Below are 14343 nucleotides of genomic sequence, written 5' to 3'. Positions count from 1 at the left end.
TAAAATACCGTACGTTCTGGTTGAAGCTTACAAAATAAAAGCCTAATTCTGGAAGGTCTGAAGACGGAAGCAGTAGACCTTAAAACATTTCAGGTTCTAAAGATTTTCCCCATAGATATGAATCTGATTTTCCATATACTAAACAGGAATGCCACATCAAAGCTGAATACTACTGTTCTGAGCTCAAATTGAAAGTTGAAACAAGCTACTTTGTAAATTCTATTTTATTTTGAAGGACAATTCCAACATTTCCGACCAAGTCTTGGGTTCTTATTACAAACTTGACACGCTTTTATACATAGGGATGTTCAATATGGCTGTCAAGGCAATGGAGGGATGTAACATCTGACTGGGTTATAATACGTGCGGTTAAATACATGGAGGGAGGATTTAACTAGCTCAAAACCGAGTAGATAACATCCACAGAAATTAACACATGAAGCATTTAATTTTTAGGGAGGAAAATAATAATGTACAAATTTTTGCATTTAAGAGTAGGCCTGAACTGAGTTGAGCGCCCCACTCTGGAAATATGAGTCCAGGCTCAAAGTTTTGGGGATTTTGCGAAGAACCACATACAAATGTAAAATATTTAATTCATATTTGTACATCATCTTACATGTTTGAAGCTGATTGCCTCTGTTAAATTTGTCTCAATGCCTGTCAATCTTTCCTAAAACATTTTATATGCAAACGTATGCAGGTTGTGAAAATTCAGGGAAATTTGGGGCAGCTACTTTTCAGAAATTTTCCACGGGGTTGCTACACAGTCTGGGAAAGTATGTTCATCGATTTTGCTTTAGTTAAGCATGGAAAAGGACACTGAAAGAAATTATTATATTCCCGGACTTGATCCTGATATTTCAACTTTAATAACTATAAGACAACTCTGCTTTTTTTCTACAGGAAAATTGTATTTTTATCTTTAAGAAATGGTCAAAAAGACTAGTTGTCAAAATGTAAGCGTGACAAATTTTTATTCTCAGAAATGTGGAGAAATCAAGCTAATAGTTTCTGTTTGTGGCTCTCTAGTGACATCTGCAGGTTTTACGGTGTAAATAACAGAAAATATTTTCCGCAGCTGAAAACGATTCAAAAACGGCCCTGCATATTTCTTGCTGCGCTCACTGTAATCTCGCATGTCATAGTTAGAAATGAGCTATTAATAACTATTATAAACTGAATCAAAACCTAAAAAGACACAGAGCAGGAACTAAGCTAACACAATTTAGAAGACTCAGCTGGATCCAACTACTTGAGGAGGCGGAGGCGGACTACTAAGCAAGCAGGTAAGCGTTAAGGAAAGCGTTCACCATTTAAAAATCTAGTTCTCTAAAAACACAAAGTTTTATCTGTTGCTTTACATAACAGCAAAGTAATTTGTTGGAAAAGTATTATCAAAGGTATATCTCTATTGAAGAGCATAATAATTGCTTTATATATAAGTCACAAATATGGAAGATAAATCAATGGCCCCCCTATTGGCTTAAATCTGCTTTTCCTGCAGCCTTACATTCAGGGTGTTACATTCAGGTAAACACACAAGCAAATGCATACATGCAAATTAGAAGTGCATCAAAATTGAACTTATATCACCAATAATTCAGAAAACTCACTTCACGATTAGATAAATTACACAGAGTAATATTTTTAGCATTGTATTTTTTGTTTGTTTGTTTTTGCCAATAATTGTTTTTGTTTTTTTTTTTAGCAACGTTCAGTCCTCACTCTACAAGAAAAAGCTTTGCTCTCTTTTTAAAATGTAATCTACTCTTCATCACTTCTTCCAAGTTGGTGTTAAGGAACGCACACGCTGCCTCAGTCGAATTGGTTCTGCTTTAAAAATCCAGGAAGGGTGCTACTGTCCATGTTGTTTTTTTTCTTCCACTCAACTTTTGAACAACCCTCAACTTTTCACTTCTATACATCATCCTGTGAAAATGATTGATTAGATCAACTCATTCACCAATAACTTGCACGCAGTATTTTTCATGTCAATTTTATCCTTTCTTTTCACAAATGTTGTGCGTTTTCTCCTTGCATCTGGTCATGAAGCTGCCGCGCTGAGACAGAACCCAGAATGTCTCCGGATAAACATTCGTCTCCGTGCCAAACTGAAACCAAAAGTGAGTTTGTTCCCTTTTTTTTTTTTTTTTTTTCTGGAAATTACGCCCATTTAAAATCTGCTGATTCCTCTGTTTCCGTATCCTCTGGACTCCCCCCTTTCTTTGGCCACATCTGAAAAAAAAAAAAAAAACTTGACTAACAGAAGCGTCACATTGTGCTGCACATGGAGCTCGCTCGCCTTGTTCTGTATTTAGACTGGCATATCACCACGTCACAAGATCCTAGTCCATATGACTGTGAGCATGCTGCTGTATTGTCAAGGCAATGAAAGGACCCTCTGTGGGGATGATTGGACGGGGAATTGGACGAATTTGTGTTGATTGTTCTTACCAGAATCAATCAGGTGGGGATCCATGAGATAAAACACCAAACTTTCAAAGTGGAAAAACCTGAACTGAGCAATATTTGGAATTTTTACAGAAATGATGAGAAATGAGTCAAATTTAGTAGAAATAGGCGACTTTCTTAGTTTAGTTTTGTTTTAAACGAAACCCTGAGATGATCACACAGTGCAAAGCTAACCTCAGCTACATCGAAGAGGCTCATCACATTAGCAGCTGTAATGTTGTTAAAGCGGGTGAAAGAGCAGAATCATGGAGGTCATTATGTGTTATGCGATTGCAGAACTGCCTTCAGTGTCCCTTCCTTCCTCTCCTCCTCCCCTCCCGCTCTTCATTCAGCTGACCAAAATAAGCATCCGTCTGTTTCTCTTCTCGTTATTCCTTCTGAGGAGTTTCACCTGAGCCGTACTCCTCGCAGGGCGCTCGCACGTCTGAACTTTAGCTCTGCGCAGTTTGATAAATATACATTTGCTGCATTCGTTTATTGCGTTGCTACAGGCTGCGACTTGCATGTGAAGAGAAGTCTGCTGAGAGCTTTTTGTTGTTGTTGTTGTTTTTAGTCCAGTTAATATGGGACAAAAGGCATCTGTGATGGAGGAGGTGGAGGAAGTGGACGAGGTGGACGAGGTGGACGAGGTGGACGAGGCGGTGGAGGTGTTGTCAACAGTCGGTGGTAAGAAGAGCCTCTGTTTTCTGTCATTTTTTCCTCTTTACGTCTTCAGATTTTGTCAACATTTTCACTTCTTGCCTTAAATCTGGTTTGAGACATTTCGGAATCATGTATGCAATAAAAGCCCGTAAAATCACACAAAACAAATAAATAAATAAACATAAAAAGATGGCGGTAAAATTTCCTCAACTTGTAAGTTTATTTTAAGTGCAATACATTTAATTCCTAATTGTATTGCACATTTTATTTCTTTATTTAGAAAATAAATCTCAGTAGCCAACACTTATTATGTGCCAGACTTTTTAAAATGATCTTTTTAAGATTTGTCATTCTAAAACAAAATTGTGCTAATTTCTGGAAATTGATGCACAGTTTTGGTTTGATTTTTTATTTATTTATTTATTGTATTATTTTGCAACAGCAACTCTGGCAATGTAACAACCCCTCAGTACGATGCTGCCACCGCCTTTCTTGACAATTGCTACGTCATTCTTACACTTCACATCCTCAGTTTGACTCTCCCGAACATTAATTCTTGTCATTGGAGCCAAAAATGCCTAACCTTTATCATGTCTGACCGTGAAAACGTTTGTCCAGAATGTTCTCATTATATTGGTTTCTCTCAGTTAGTGTGCTTTTAGCGTGTTCACTCACTAAAAGAATACTAAAGTAAACCTTTTAGTCACAAAATGTGGCGGTACCAAGCTGGCGGAAAAACTGTCTGAATTCATAAATTGCTTTTCTAAAGAAAAACAAATGCAGTGGAGGAAATTGTGGCACTTTTTTTTATAGTGTGACTAAATAGTGGACAGACTTTTCTTTGGAAAATTTGCCTATTGACAGATAATTCAAACATCATCAGCAAAATGTAAAAAAAATAATGGATGGAAAATAATCAGTGTTTCACTTTTTATACAATTTGATAAGTCACAGTTTTTTCCAAAGTTTATTGAATTATTCTCTTTGCTCAAATACCTAATTATGGAAGTATATTAAAGTCATTTAAAGTGCAAAGATAGTTGCATGTGTTGAATCACAGTACAGCTGGGTTAAAAACGTCTTCCTCGGCTCTCTTCCTAATGAAATGATCTATTTTCATTTCATAGCTGCTCAAATGGCCTGATTTGCCAAAATATGCGACTTTACATCAACCCACTTGCAATAAATACGACTTTAACAGAGACTTTCCCTTAATAATTTTTCTTATTTTTCTCTACGCTTCCCAAATTTCTTTCTCTCTGTGACTTGTACATCATTTTACGACAAAGTGTTAGGCTCATCATGCTCAGAAAATAAAAAGGCAAATAAAATCACGAGAATAAAGTTGTAGTTTATTCTTGTTCTCCTACGACTTCCTTTTAATACTATTTCAACTTTATTCTTGTAATGTTAAAACTTTATTCTCGTAACATTATGACTTCTTGAAATTTTATTACTTGATTCTCGTGTAATTTCTCGTGATATTACGACTATATTCTCATTTCATTTTGTAATTTTCTGTTAGTTTGGCCCTCATACTCCGTATCATTTAGCTTCAGCTTGGTCAGGATGTGTTAATGTTGCAGCAATTTAGTTTTTTGGAAATCTGTGTTTTTGCCCTTGCAGCTTGTTGTGCGTAAAACTCTTTTGCTTTGTCGGATGAGAAATAAGAGTACTAATAATATTTGGGCGAGACAGAAACACATATGAATATATTCACATCCTGTTATGTGATAAATCAATTCCTGGCTGTCTTGAGAACACTGCGTTCTCAACACGGCGGGGGAAAAAAATTTGGAACAATTCATCTTTTTGTTACAACTTAACTCCCGACTGTTCTGCTTCACTCATTAATAAATCAAATTGTGCAGGATACCAGATAATGAAAAGTGCATGAGCAGACTTTTCCTGTTGCCTTTGAAGTCGCAAAGTGGGAATGTCAGTGCGATTGTGTGATGATAAATTAGGTAAGGCAGAGATAATGCAATCGTCTAAAGGAGGTGGAGACCTTTTGCAGATGGCACCAGTGTAATTTCTTATGTCATTCATTTAGTAGCCGTAACTTCGAAGCAGTGCCTGGAAGTGCCGGGGGGGCACAGGAGATTGGCAGCGACGGAAAAAGCTATATTTAAAAAATGAGCTTCAGATTGTTGGGAATGATTAGATCTGCTGTAGCTGACAGGATCACGTAAAGCTGTCTAGGCTTTAAACACGTTAGGCGGCGTTTCGAAACTCCGCTGCATCACAGGAGAGAAGATGATCGCATGTTTTTTTCCCCTATATATTTTTTATTATTCACTTATTTCATTCCTAAGAATGAAGGCCCTCTCAGATGCACTTTTGTGTCATTTAAGATCACAAAGTAATAATCCCAGCTCTAGCTCTGACCATTTGTTTCCGAACAGCAGCTGTCCTGAGAGGGAATTGAACTCATTTAAGATTTTATTGAGAAGGGCAAAACTGCCACATGGTTTCAGAAAGCAAAAATATTACACTTTCTTTATGAAATAATAAATTCAGTGGCCTAAAATAATCTGGTTATTGATCAGTATTTAAAAAGAATATTTTATGTTACTCCATGTCCTGACATTCTTCACAGAAAAGCTGGGTGTTAATGTCGTTTTCAACAATTTTATTACTTTTAAAGCTACATGTAGTATCTTTTTTTTTTTTTGATCACTGGCAATGGATAGATGAGTACATCTAATTGTCCAGACAAAATGAAATTCATTTAACATTTATTAAAATGGGAATTTTTGTAGGTTTTTTTTCCATTATAAAAGATTATTTTAATTCTGATTTATAAAAAAAAACAAAAACAAAAAAAAACATTTGAAAGCAGTTGAAGTTGTTGAATGTGTTTTCTAGTATGGTTTTAGTTTTTACATTTTAGGTTTGACTTTCTAAAATGTCCTAATTGATCAACTTCTGTAATAAGATATTGCTTGCAATGGATTTTATTTAGGGGTATCTGAGCAACGGGGGTGTGAATGTAAATGCCGTAACGTGCACGATTTGTGTCCATTTTGAAATTTTATTTTTTTTTGTAGTCTAGAGACACGCACACACACATGCTCCGATGGTATAATTAGCTGTTGGGGGGATTCTTGTCCCTGCCCACCCTCCACCCTGCTTTTCCTGAGATAAACTCATGAAGTTAGATAAATAACCACACACTCACTAGACACATACACCGCTGCCAAACTGAGGGAAAGGGGACATGTAAAGCAGCAGGAACTGAGTTTACATTGTTATATTTATTTAAAAAATACGGTATGGTTAAAAAAAATGTCTCTTTTGGAGTTGATTCAAGAGAGCCAAGAGTTATTCCAGCTGCTGCGTGACGTGTGTGTGTCGATCAGCCTCCTGACCCGACACACACCGACCTGGAGAAGAGGTTAGTGTCCATCGCGCTAAGTAACTGTGAAGCTTTTACATCTGAAAACCTCCGCTTTTTATCCATTCTTCTTGAAACTTTATCAGTTTCCTGTAGCTGATTTTTTTTTTAAATAAAGTGGCGAGACGACAGAACAGGATTTCCTAACAGCAGGGAAGATACGGGACTCCCCTGTTGTGTTTTGCTTGTATTTTTTTTAAACGTATAAGAACAATCCCGGTGTTAAACTCCCGCTGGTTCTGCGGCACGAACGTGTCCGCGTCTTTATCAAAACAGAGATCAGGTCCGACTCTTTCCGCTCGGCAGACCAGGAGGGGCACTAGTGGACTTTTGGTTTGAGCCTTGTTACTGATTAGCTGATATGACCTCTGCGAGCGGCTAATTGGAGATCTCACCCCACCAGTCGGTATTTCGCCGGCGTAGACGTGCGTTCACAAGTCAGCTGGCTGGCAGGTGAAGTCGACCTTTTACCTTCGCCATGTGCGCCTGGCTCTGCCGCAGCCGTCAGACTGCAGAAATGACAAAGGCTCATAAATCCACACAGACAAACACGCAAGGTGAGTGTTGCATTTTCTGTCTGCGTGGACTGGCGACTGAGCGTGCTTTGTCTGAACAGGGTTGGAAAAAAGCTCTGTTTAGGTGTAGCAAATGAGTTTGTAGATGATTTATGTGCTGCATGAAGCTGTTCAGCCAAAACCGGTGAAAAAGTAAAGAAATTTGGAAAACTCTTCCATGAATTTGTGACTTTTTTGTAATGCAATTTTAAGAGCCAGCTCAAATATTTGCCGAGAGCCAGGCTCCTGGTTGGACTATGATACCTTCAATGATTTGGGATGTCAATTTTAAGGGTTACTTTTCTTCTAGAAGCATTTAAATATGCAGTTTCATCCAATTTGTCCCCTGTTTTCCATTCACTACTGTTTTGTAATGTGTAACATGGCTGCTGATGAGGCTCCCTACAAGATCTTTAACTTCTCTGATGATGAATATACTTGAGACAAGATGCCAAAGCGTTGAGCTCAAACACAGATATTGTAACCTTGAGTAAAAACACCAAGCTTAACTTAGCGATAAGTTCCTATATTTTCAATGCCATGATTGGGATTCTGGTGATTTAAAAACCTTCTTTCAGCCAGCTGTGCAGTTGTGTGCAGATGTGTGAGTGACTGATGGAGCACTTTGTGCAGAGAAAACTCTGGTTAGTCCTAGCATATTGAAGCATGTTAGTGGAAAGTTTAGTGGAAAGAAAACCTGAGTTTGCAACAGGCCTTTAGAGGGTTGTGAAGGAACGCCAAGTTTAAGTTTTGCTGAGATCTGTTTATCAAAATTAACATAAAAAACTCCTCGTTATATATCACTTGTTTGTAATAAAACTACTCATTTCACTTTTTGAATTTATTGCAAATTTTTTAAATTTATATTTTTAATTAATTGTGATGGACCTACATATCACAATATTTGAGCACAAGTTCATGGATGCTTTTTTTCTACCACATTTTTTTCCTTCCACTCAACTTTTCATGCATATGCAGATGGCAGCTTTCCCATCTTATTAGCGGAGGCCACCACCTCCGTAATAATCCCTAGCAAACTGTACCTGATGGTATTTCCATTTATCTGCATCAAACTGGCGCTGCTCAAACACACCGCGGGTTGAAAGGACATGTTGTCGCCGAAGGGTGGGGTGGCAGAAAACAGGAGTGACGTGATCACACGGGGCGTCTTGACAGGTGCGCAGCAGAAAGCGAGAGTTTGCAAACGGGATGAGGAGAGCAGAATAAAAGCTCGCCGACGTCCATCCGTCCCTCCACCTGAGGAGATGGAGACGGTGAGGGAGAAGGTGGAGAGCAAGGATTTGAAGAAAGGCGGTGGAAAGGAGAGCTTTGTCTCCATTACTGTGGAGGAAATGAAGAGCTTTTACAGATATACGCACTGCTGCCAGCTGCTGCACAGTAAGTTTTACAGACATGAGTGATGAGTAAAGAACTTTTGATGTCATTTAAACGCTTAAGATTTTACTTGATTTCATCTTTAAAAAAAGACATTAAAGTGTCTTTTTAAAGTGTCTAATTTATAGCTGTAGCTAATCTAAAAGGTACATCTAAGCCAAAATAAATTGGCGACTTTGCAGGAAATGTTTAATATCCTTTGTTTTTACTAAGCCACATGATTACCTTTTTTTTTTTTTCTTTCCAGATAATCTCTGAAGCAATTAAGGGGGATTTTGGTCGTTCGTTCTGTTAGTTTCACTATGCCTGAAATGACTGGATTTCCTAATAGCCTGCAAATAATTTGCATTATTAAGAGTCTTATTTTAATAAGATGTCCTCTCTTATTTTCCAGTTTTATGATCTCAGATGAGCCAACAACAGCAGCTGTCTTTTAAAGTTTACAGACACATTGTAGTCCATATAAAGTTGCTCTCTGAGCAAATATTTGAGCTTCTCTTTGGTTTATCCGAAGCGTTCGGGTCAGCTGTTTTTCGTCTCTCTCCTTCAGAAAAATGCCCTGACGGAAGCGCTGTGAGGAGGAGTTTAAATCGAAACAACCAGACATACGAACACTTTCAATGTTTGTGTCCAACATCCTTATTTACTGAAGGTGGCACAGTAAAAGTAGTCGTTTCCTGGAGATCTTTGCGTAAGACGACTGAAGAGGTGTGTGTGTGTGTTTGCATTACATATTTGTGACATAAAAAATTACATATTTGTCCACAACTGAACAAACTTCTTGACTTCTGTGAGAAGAGCAAAGCATTTTCTTGATGGTTTCTGGTTCTTGACACCTTTGCGTGTTTCCACATGGCTAACCTGATCTATTTCTGGGAGCTTTGGTCTGTATTTAGACATGATGGGGATTTATTTTTAGCTGCAACTCGTGTGTCACAGACAAAGACGGTGCTATGTTTCAGCTCTACATCATGTTTTTCTCATTAAAATTGTTCTGGGTGCTGAAGATATAAAATTTTGACATTGAAACATTGAAAACCGCTGAAGTTCAAACTGAGTATCAGTAAGAGGAACAAAAAAAAAGGTTATGGTGCTAGATGAACTGGTCTGTATGTTTCAGAAACAGTTGATGTGATGGGAGTTTTATGAACAAGCACCTGTCAGGTTTACAGAGAACGGTTTGAAAAGTTGGAAATGTCCAGTGAACAGCAGTTGTGTGGATAAAAATGTATTGCTGGTATTACTGGTCAGAGGAAAATGGACAGACTGGTTTGAGGTGACAGAAAGTCTCATCTGGATCTTGGTAGAAGACCATGTCCGTATCCATGACAACATGTTGAACCTTGAAGCTGACTGGCTGCAAAATAAAATTCTGATAAACCCAACATCACCTCTTCACCCCTAATCATCTTTAAAAGCTCTGCCATTTGGTGAACTTTCTGAAGTTTTCTTTTCTAAAACGGATCCTTGATTTTTTTTTTTAATTCTTTGGACAACTCAATAAATTGTTGATTTGGATGCAGTTGTACCAGCAGCAATGCCTTTGCCTTTAAATACCTTTTTGATGAAAAGCAATGATGACAGCAAATGTTTTTCTTGAAGGTAACAATGGTTCACTAAAGAAAAAAGATTATTAAGCACCGCTCCCTTTTTAAAACAGCAAAATAAAAGCTGTCGAGTCATATAATACTTTAAAAAGTTCCCAAAACTCTGGAAATACTTAATTTCCTTCCCATTCAGGTTTAAGAAATCACAATGCATATATGGATTAGGCAACGGTCAGCAGACATTTTTAAGAAAACTTTTTGGAAAATATGCAGAGGTGATTATGTTTAGAAAAACAAACTTATGGCACCACAACCGAAGTCTCCTGACTTATAATTGTCAGCTGTTTTTCTTTTCTTTTTTTTTTTTTTGGTTTTCCTGTGGTATTTCCCTGAGTTGTCTGTTATTTCTTGTGGCAATTCTTCCTCTTTCTAGTCATCTGATGATTTTACAAAACCAGTTTCTTATTCTCATAATTGCTCTCTTTACAGTATGTCTCTGTTTTTGATCTGATAAAACAGAGACTTTACTTCAGGTGAAGAATGCTGAACTTAAATCAAAAGTTACTTCCCTCCAAAGTTTTGTACATTTCTCCCTAACAGTTATTGAAATTAAAATGTAAATTGCATGGCATTCATGCCGCATTACATGGAAATGCTTTAAAAATATTTGTTCTGGTCTCTTTATTTTCTTTTGTCGTAGAACCTGGCATTTTAACAAAGCCGTATCAACCAAAAATACATAAATTAGGAATAAAGATGTATATTTTTTTTCAGCTGTAGTAGTATATAATTGAAGGGATCAGCCGGCAGCAAACACCTTTTGTTGTTAAAAGAGGATATTGGTCATCTGCTTTATTAAGTTCCACCCCAGCAGGCAGGATAATGGGCTTTAAACGCGGTTATATTGGACCTCAAAGACGGCGCTGGATTATAAAACAATAAAAATAGAATTACATTAACTGTTGGCTAAATATTGATACTTCGGGTGCTGTGTTTTATGGATACAGGAGTCGGCTGTCACAGTGGCAGCAGAAGTGAGGCTGCGTTGATGGGTTCAGGCTGCTTTCTGTCACGTTAATGTGAACTTTGAAGGAGGCGAAGTTATACGTTTGGTCAAAGGGAAACAGAAAATTGACCTAATTGCTTCCTGCTACCGAATCTCTTCATCTGCAAACTATGATATGTAAAGATAACGAGAGAGTTTAGTCGTGTAAGTGGTTTTAAAAGACTTACAGTGCTAAATCCAGAATTTTTTTTTTTTTAAAAGCAACCAGGTATTGACAAGTGTGTTGTTCCAACCTCTGCAGCATTGTCTGTGTTTCCTACTTTATTTAACTCAGTTTCAAGCCTGTGTGAGTCATTTCTGAATTGGTGTCTTCCTGTTTACACTGCAACAGGCCGGTAGTGTTTGATCGCAAAACGGAAGAGTTCAGCAGCGTCTCTTCTTTAAAAACAGAAGATTTCTTAAACTAAAACTTCACCTGGAAGCTGCTCTGCCTGCAGTCTGCATCACGTCCGTTCTAACAATAAATAGCTTTCCGCAGCAGTCTCCTTCACATCCCACATAACAGACTCGGGTGCAAATTTTCTCTTGTGCTACTCTTATTGAATTAGTTTATACAGCTGAAATATTGGAGTGTCATTTGAACATTTGAGAACATCAGGATGCCCTGTTACCTGGCGAAAAAAAAGAAGAAATCTGTGAGGCAAAAATGCTTTTAAAGGTAACAGAAATGCTTTTTTAAAAGCATTTGTTGCCTTTATCCCATGGCCAACTTACTCCATCACCTAAGTCTCACGATGAGAGTACACACCCTGAACGGCCTGCAGTGTACACAAGCTTTTGGCGTGTTTAAGAAATGTAAAAAAGCCCCTGAATCTCATTTAGCGATAATCGGATTCTCAACATGAGATTCATTTAGGCATTTAGGCCAAGTCAAACGCCAATTCTCGTTGGCATTGTCTTTCATCTCTTTGTGCCTAATCTCATTTTTACTATTTTCGCCCAGACGGATTGCTAAAATTCATACGGAACCAATGCAAACAAGTTGAGATGATTAAAAAACATACGCTGTTTTTGTTCTAATCGAATTAGACTGGTTCTACTTGGTTTCAATATAAGAAATCTATTTGTGATGTGGACTTAATATGCCTGATCAGGGACATAATCATCAGATGAATACAAGCTCTGTGCACGGTAATAAGATGACTCTGACGTGTGTCTAACGTTGTGAGGGGAATGTGAAGACCTGGTATAAACAGTGTGGCCTGTCCCATTGTACAGACGTCTGCAAAAGCAACACAATGTTGCGCATAATTATGAAATGGAGCATAAAGGCCTTATGATGATGTTTTTCAACAATATAAATTCAGAAAGCCTTTTGCAATAATTGGAGCAGAAAGTGTTTTTTGGTGGATACTTTGAACATCTTAAGCACATGTGTCAAACTGGAGGCCCGGGGCGAAATCCAGCCCATCAGAGGTCGTTGTGTGGCCCTCAACTATAGTGTGACACATAAATAAATCAGTTGTGCGCTTTAATATTATTTTATCACTCAAATCAAAACAGTTATATGCTACCATGTTGCATAATTTAGTCCCCCAGATCAATAGATCCCTGCACCTTTTTGTACTAATGCATAGTTGAGAGTTTATAACAAATTTTCCACAAAAATGTTCAAAAACATTGGGTTTAAGCGATGCTAACTCCCACCTGCAGGTGGCAGTATGTCTTACTTCACTACACTGCTTCCTCAGCCAACATTGCAAAATTTCTTGTAAATATTTCTAAATTAGCAACACGAAATGAGTGATTTTAATTGCAAACAACTACAAATAAGCCCGTTTAATTTTTAGGAAGTACTTATTAAATGCAAACACAGCTTTGAATTTATATTTTAGCATGAAAAGCATCTCCAACGTCTGTTGTTGCCACCGCCGTGTTTTTCAGTAGAGATAACTGTGTTCACACAGGATGCTGGTGAAGATGGGAGGTTTTGATCTCATCTGACCAGTCAGCTCTCATCCACATGTCAGCGCCGTCCTCTACATGACTGGCGACAAACTGGGATCGGGACTTTTTACGGTTTTCCTCTTGCCAAAATATGCATGACTGACCTCATGAACCTCATGACTTGTCCGGACTTAATGATGCCAATTGTTTTCTATTATACCGGCACAGTTTGAGAATCTTAGACAGAACTTGAAGGCAACGTTTGTGTTCAGGTCGTGTAAAGATGGATTAACCTCTTTGTGTCAGTCGGCAGAATCTGAAGATTTCTCTTGTTTTTTGTTTTTTTTTACCAGTTACAAAAAATATATATCTTTTTTCTAATCCTAATTTACACAAAGATAGATCTGCTTCAATAAGCAGATTATTAGTTTTTTTTGTATTTGCACGCCATGTGCCGTCATTCAGAGGGGCAGTGGAGCTTTGCGTGAAAACTGGCTTGGTGTTGAGGAAACAAACATTTGAAAAATGCGTTTTGTCTCTGCAGGGCTGCATCTTTGAAACTGAAGCTCTGAATTGGCCGTTCATGCAGCCACCAGTGTGTGGCAGGCTGGGTCCCCCTGCTGTCATCACTGGCATTGTTTGTTTGTGGGAAAGTTTGTCCCGCTGAATGGAGGAGAAAAAACACGATTAAGATTTGAAAAGACAGAGGAAGACTTTCTTTTTGCGCTTTACAATTTTTGTTAGATTTTTTTGGGGGGTCATAATCTTCAGCACTTCATACCATTGAGCCACAATAAAGCCAGATCACGTACTTCGACATTCATTACAAACACTAATCATTATCGCATTTACTGTTTACTCCTAAATCGAAGCAGGAAACTGAAGCATAATTTATATTTCTGCAGATTTCCATGCTGTGTCTGGTCTCCCTGTGGAAAAAGTGTGTTATGTGAAACCAGGGGCGGACCGTTTGAATCTCCTCCTCCCCTTGCTGGCACACACTGTGGGAGTGTGTTTGTGTTTGTGTGTGTGCGTGTGCGTGCGTGTGCATGTGAGAGATCTGTGTGTGGAAGGGGGATTGCGCAGAGCTCCGCTGTTCGGTGACAGCTCAGGAAGAGGCTGAAATCCTCGGCTGCTGCGGAATGGACGGCCTTAACTTCCACCGGGATGTTCTATGACAGAAACTTTGGATGTTTTTGAGTCTCTTTTAGCTCAGTGTGCGTGCGTGCGTGTGTGTGCGTGAGAGGGCATGCATGTGGCTGCAGAACAATGGCTCTAAACAGAGTATCTCAACTGTGCCATGAAATCACCAGGCTGTGGCTGCAGCTGAAGATGATAACAGGTAGAGTTCTGGTGTCTGTTTCCTCTGACAGCTGGCGG

General features: G+C 38.4%; 1 protein-coding gene across 5 annotated transcripts in view; it reads left to right on the top strand.

Moving 5' to 3' along the window:
• The first annotated feature begins 3044 nt into the window (after positions 1–3044).
• mcf2la (mcf.2 cell line derived transforming sequence-like a) overlaps positions 3045–14343 on the top strand; it is a 38668-nt gene continuing 27369 nt past the window's right edge. For 2 of the 5 annotated variants that reach the window (XM_017302715.2, XM_008426963.3), the window contains exon 1: positions 8163–8466. In XM_017302715.2, coding sequence (XP_017158204.2) covers positions 8178–8466 — 289 coding nt within the window. In that variant the 5' untranslated portion in view covers positions 8163–8177. Of the gene's footprint in view, positions 3142–6390; positions 6515–8162; positions 8467–14059; positions 14306–14343 lie in introns of those variants that run through there. The other 3 variants (XM_008426939.3, XM_017302709.2, XM_008426953.3) reach the window with 3 other exon arrangements.

This window comes from Poecilia reticulata, chromosome 2, assembly GCF_904066995.2.
Source record: "Poecilia reticulata chromosome 2, P_reticulata-male-v2, whole genome shotgun sequence".
Lineage (NCBI taxonomy): Eukaryota > Metazoa > Chordata > Actinopteri > Cyprinodontiformes > Poeciliidae > Poecilia > Poecilia reticulata.
The sequence above is the reverse complement of the archived record's forward strand: the minus strand, read 5'-3'. Positions and strand labels throughout refer to the sequence as shown.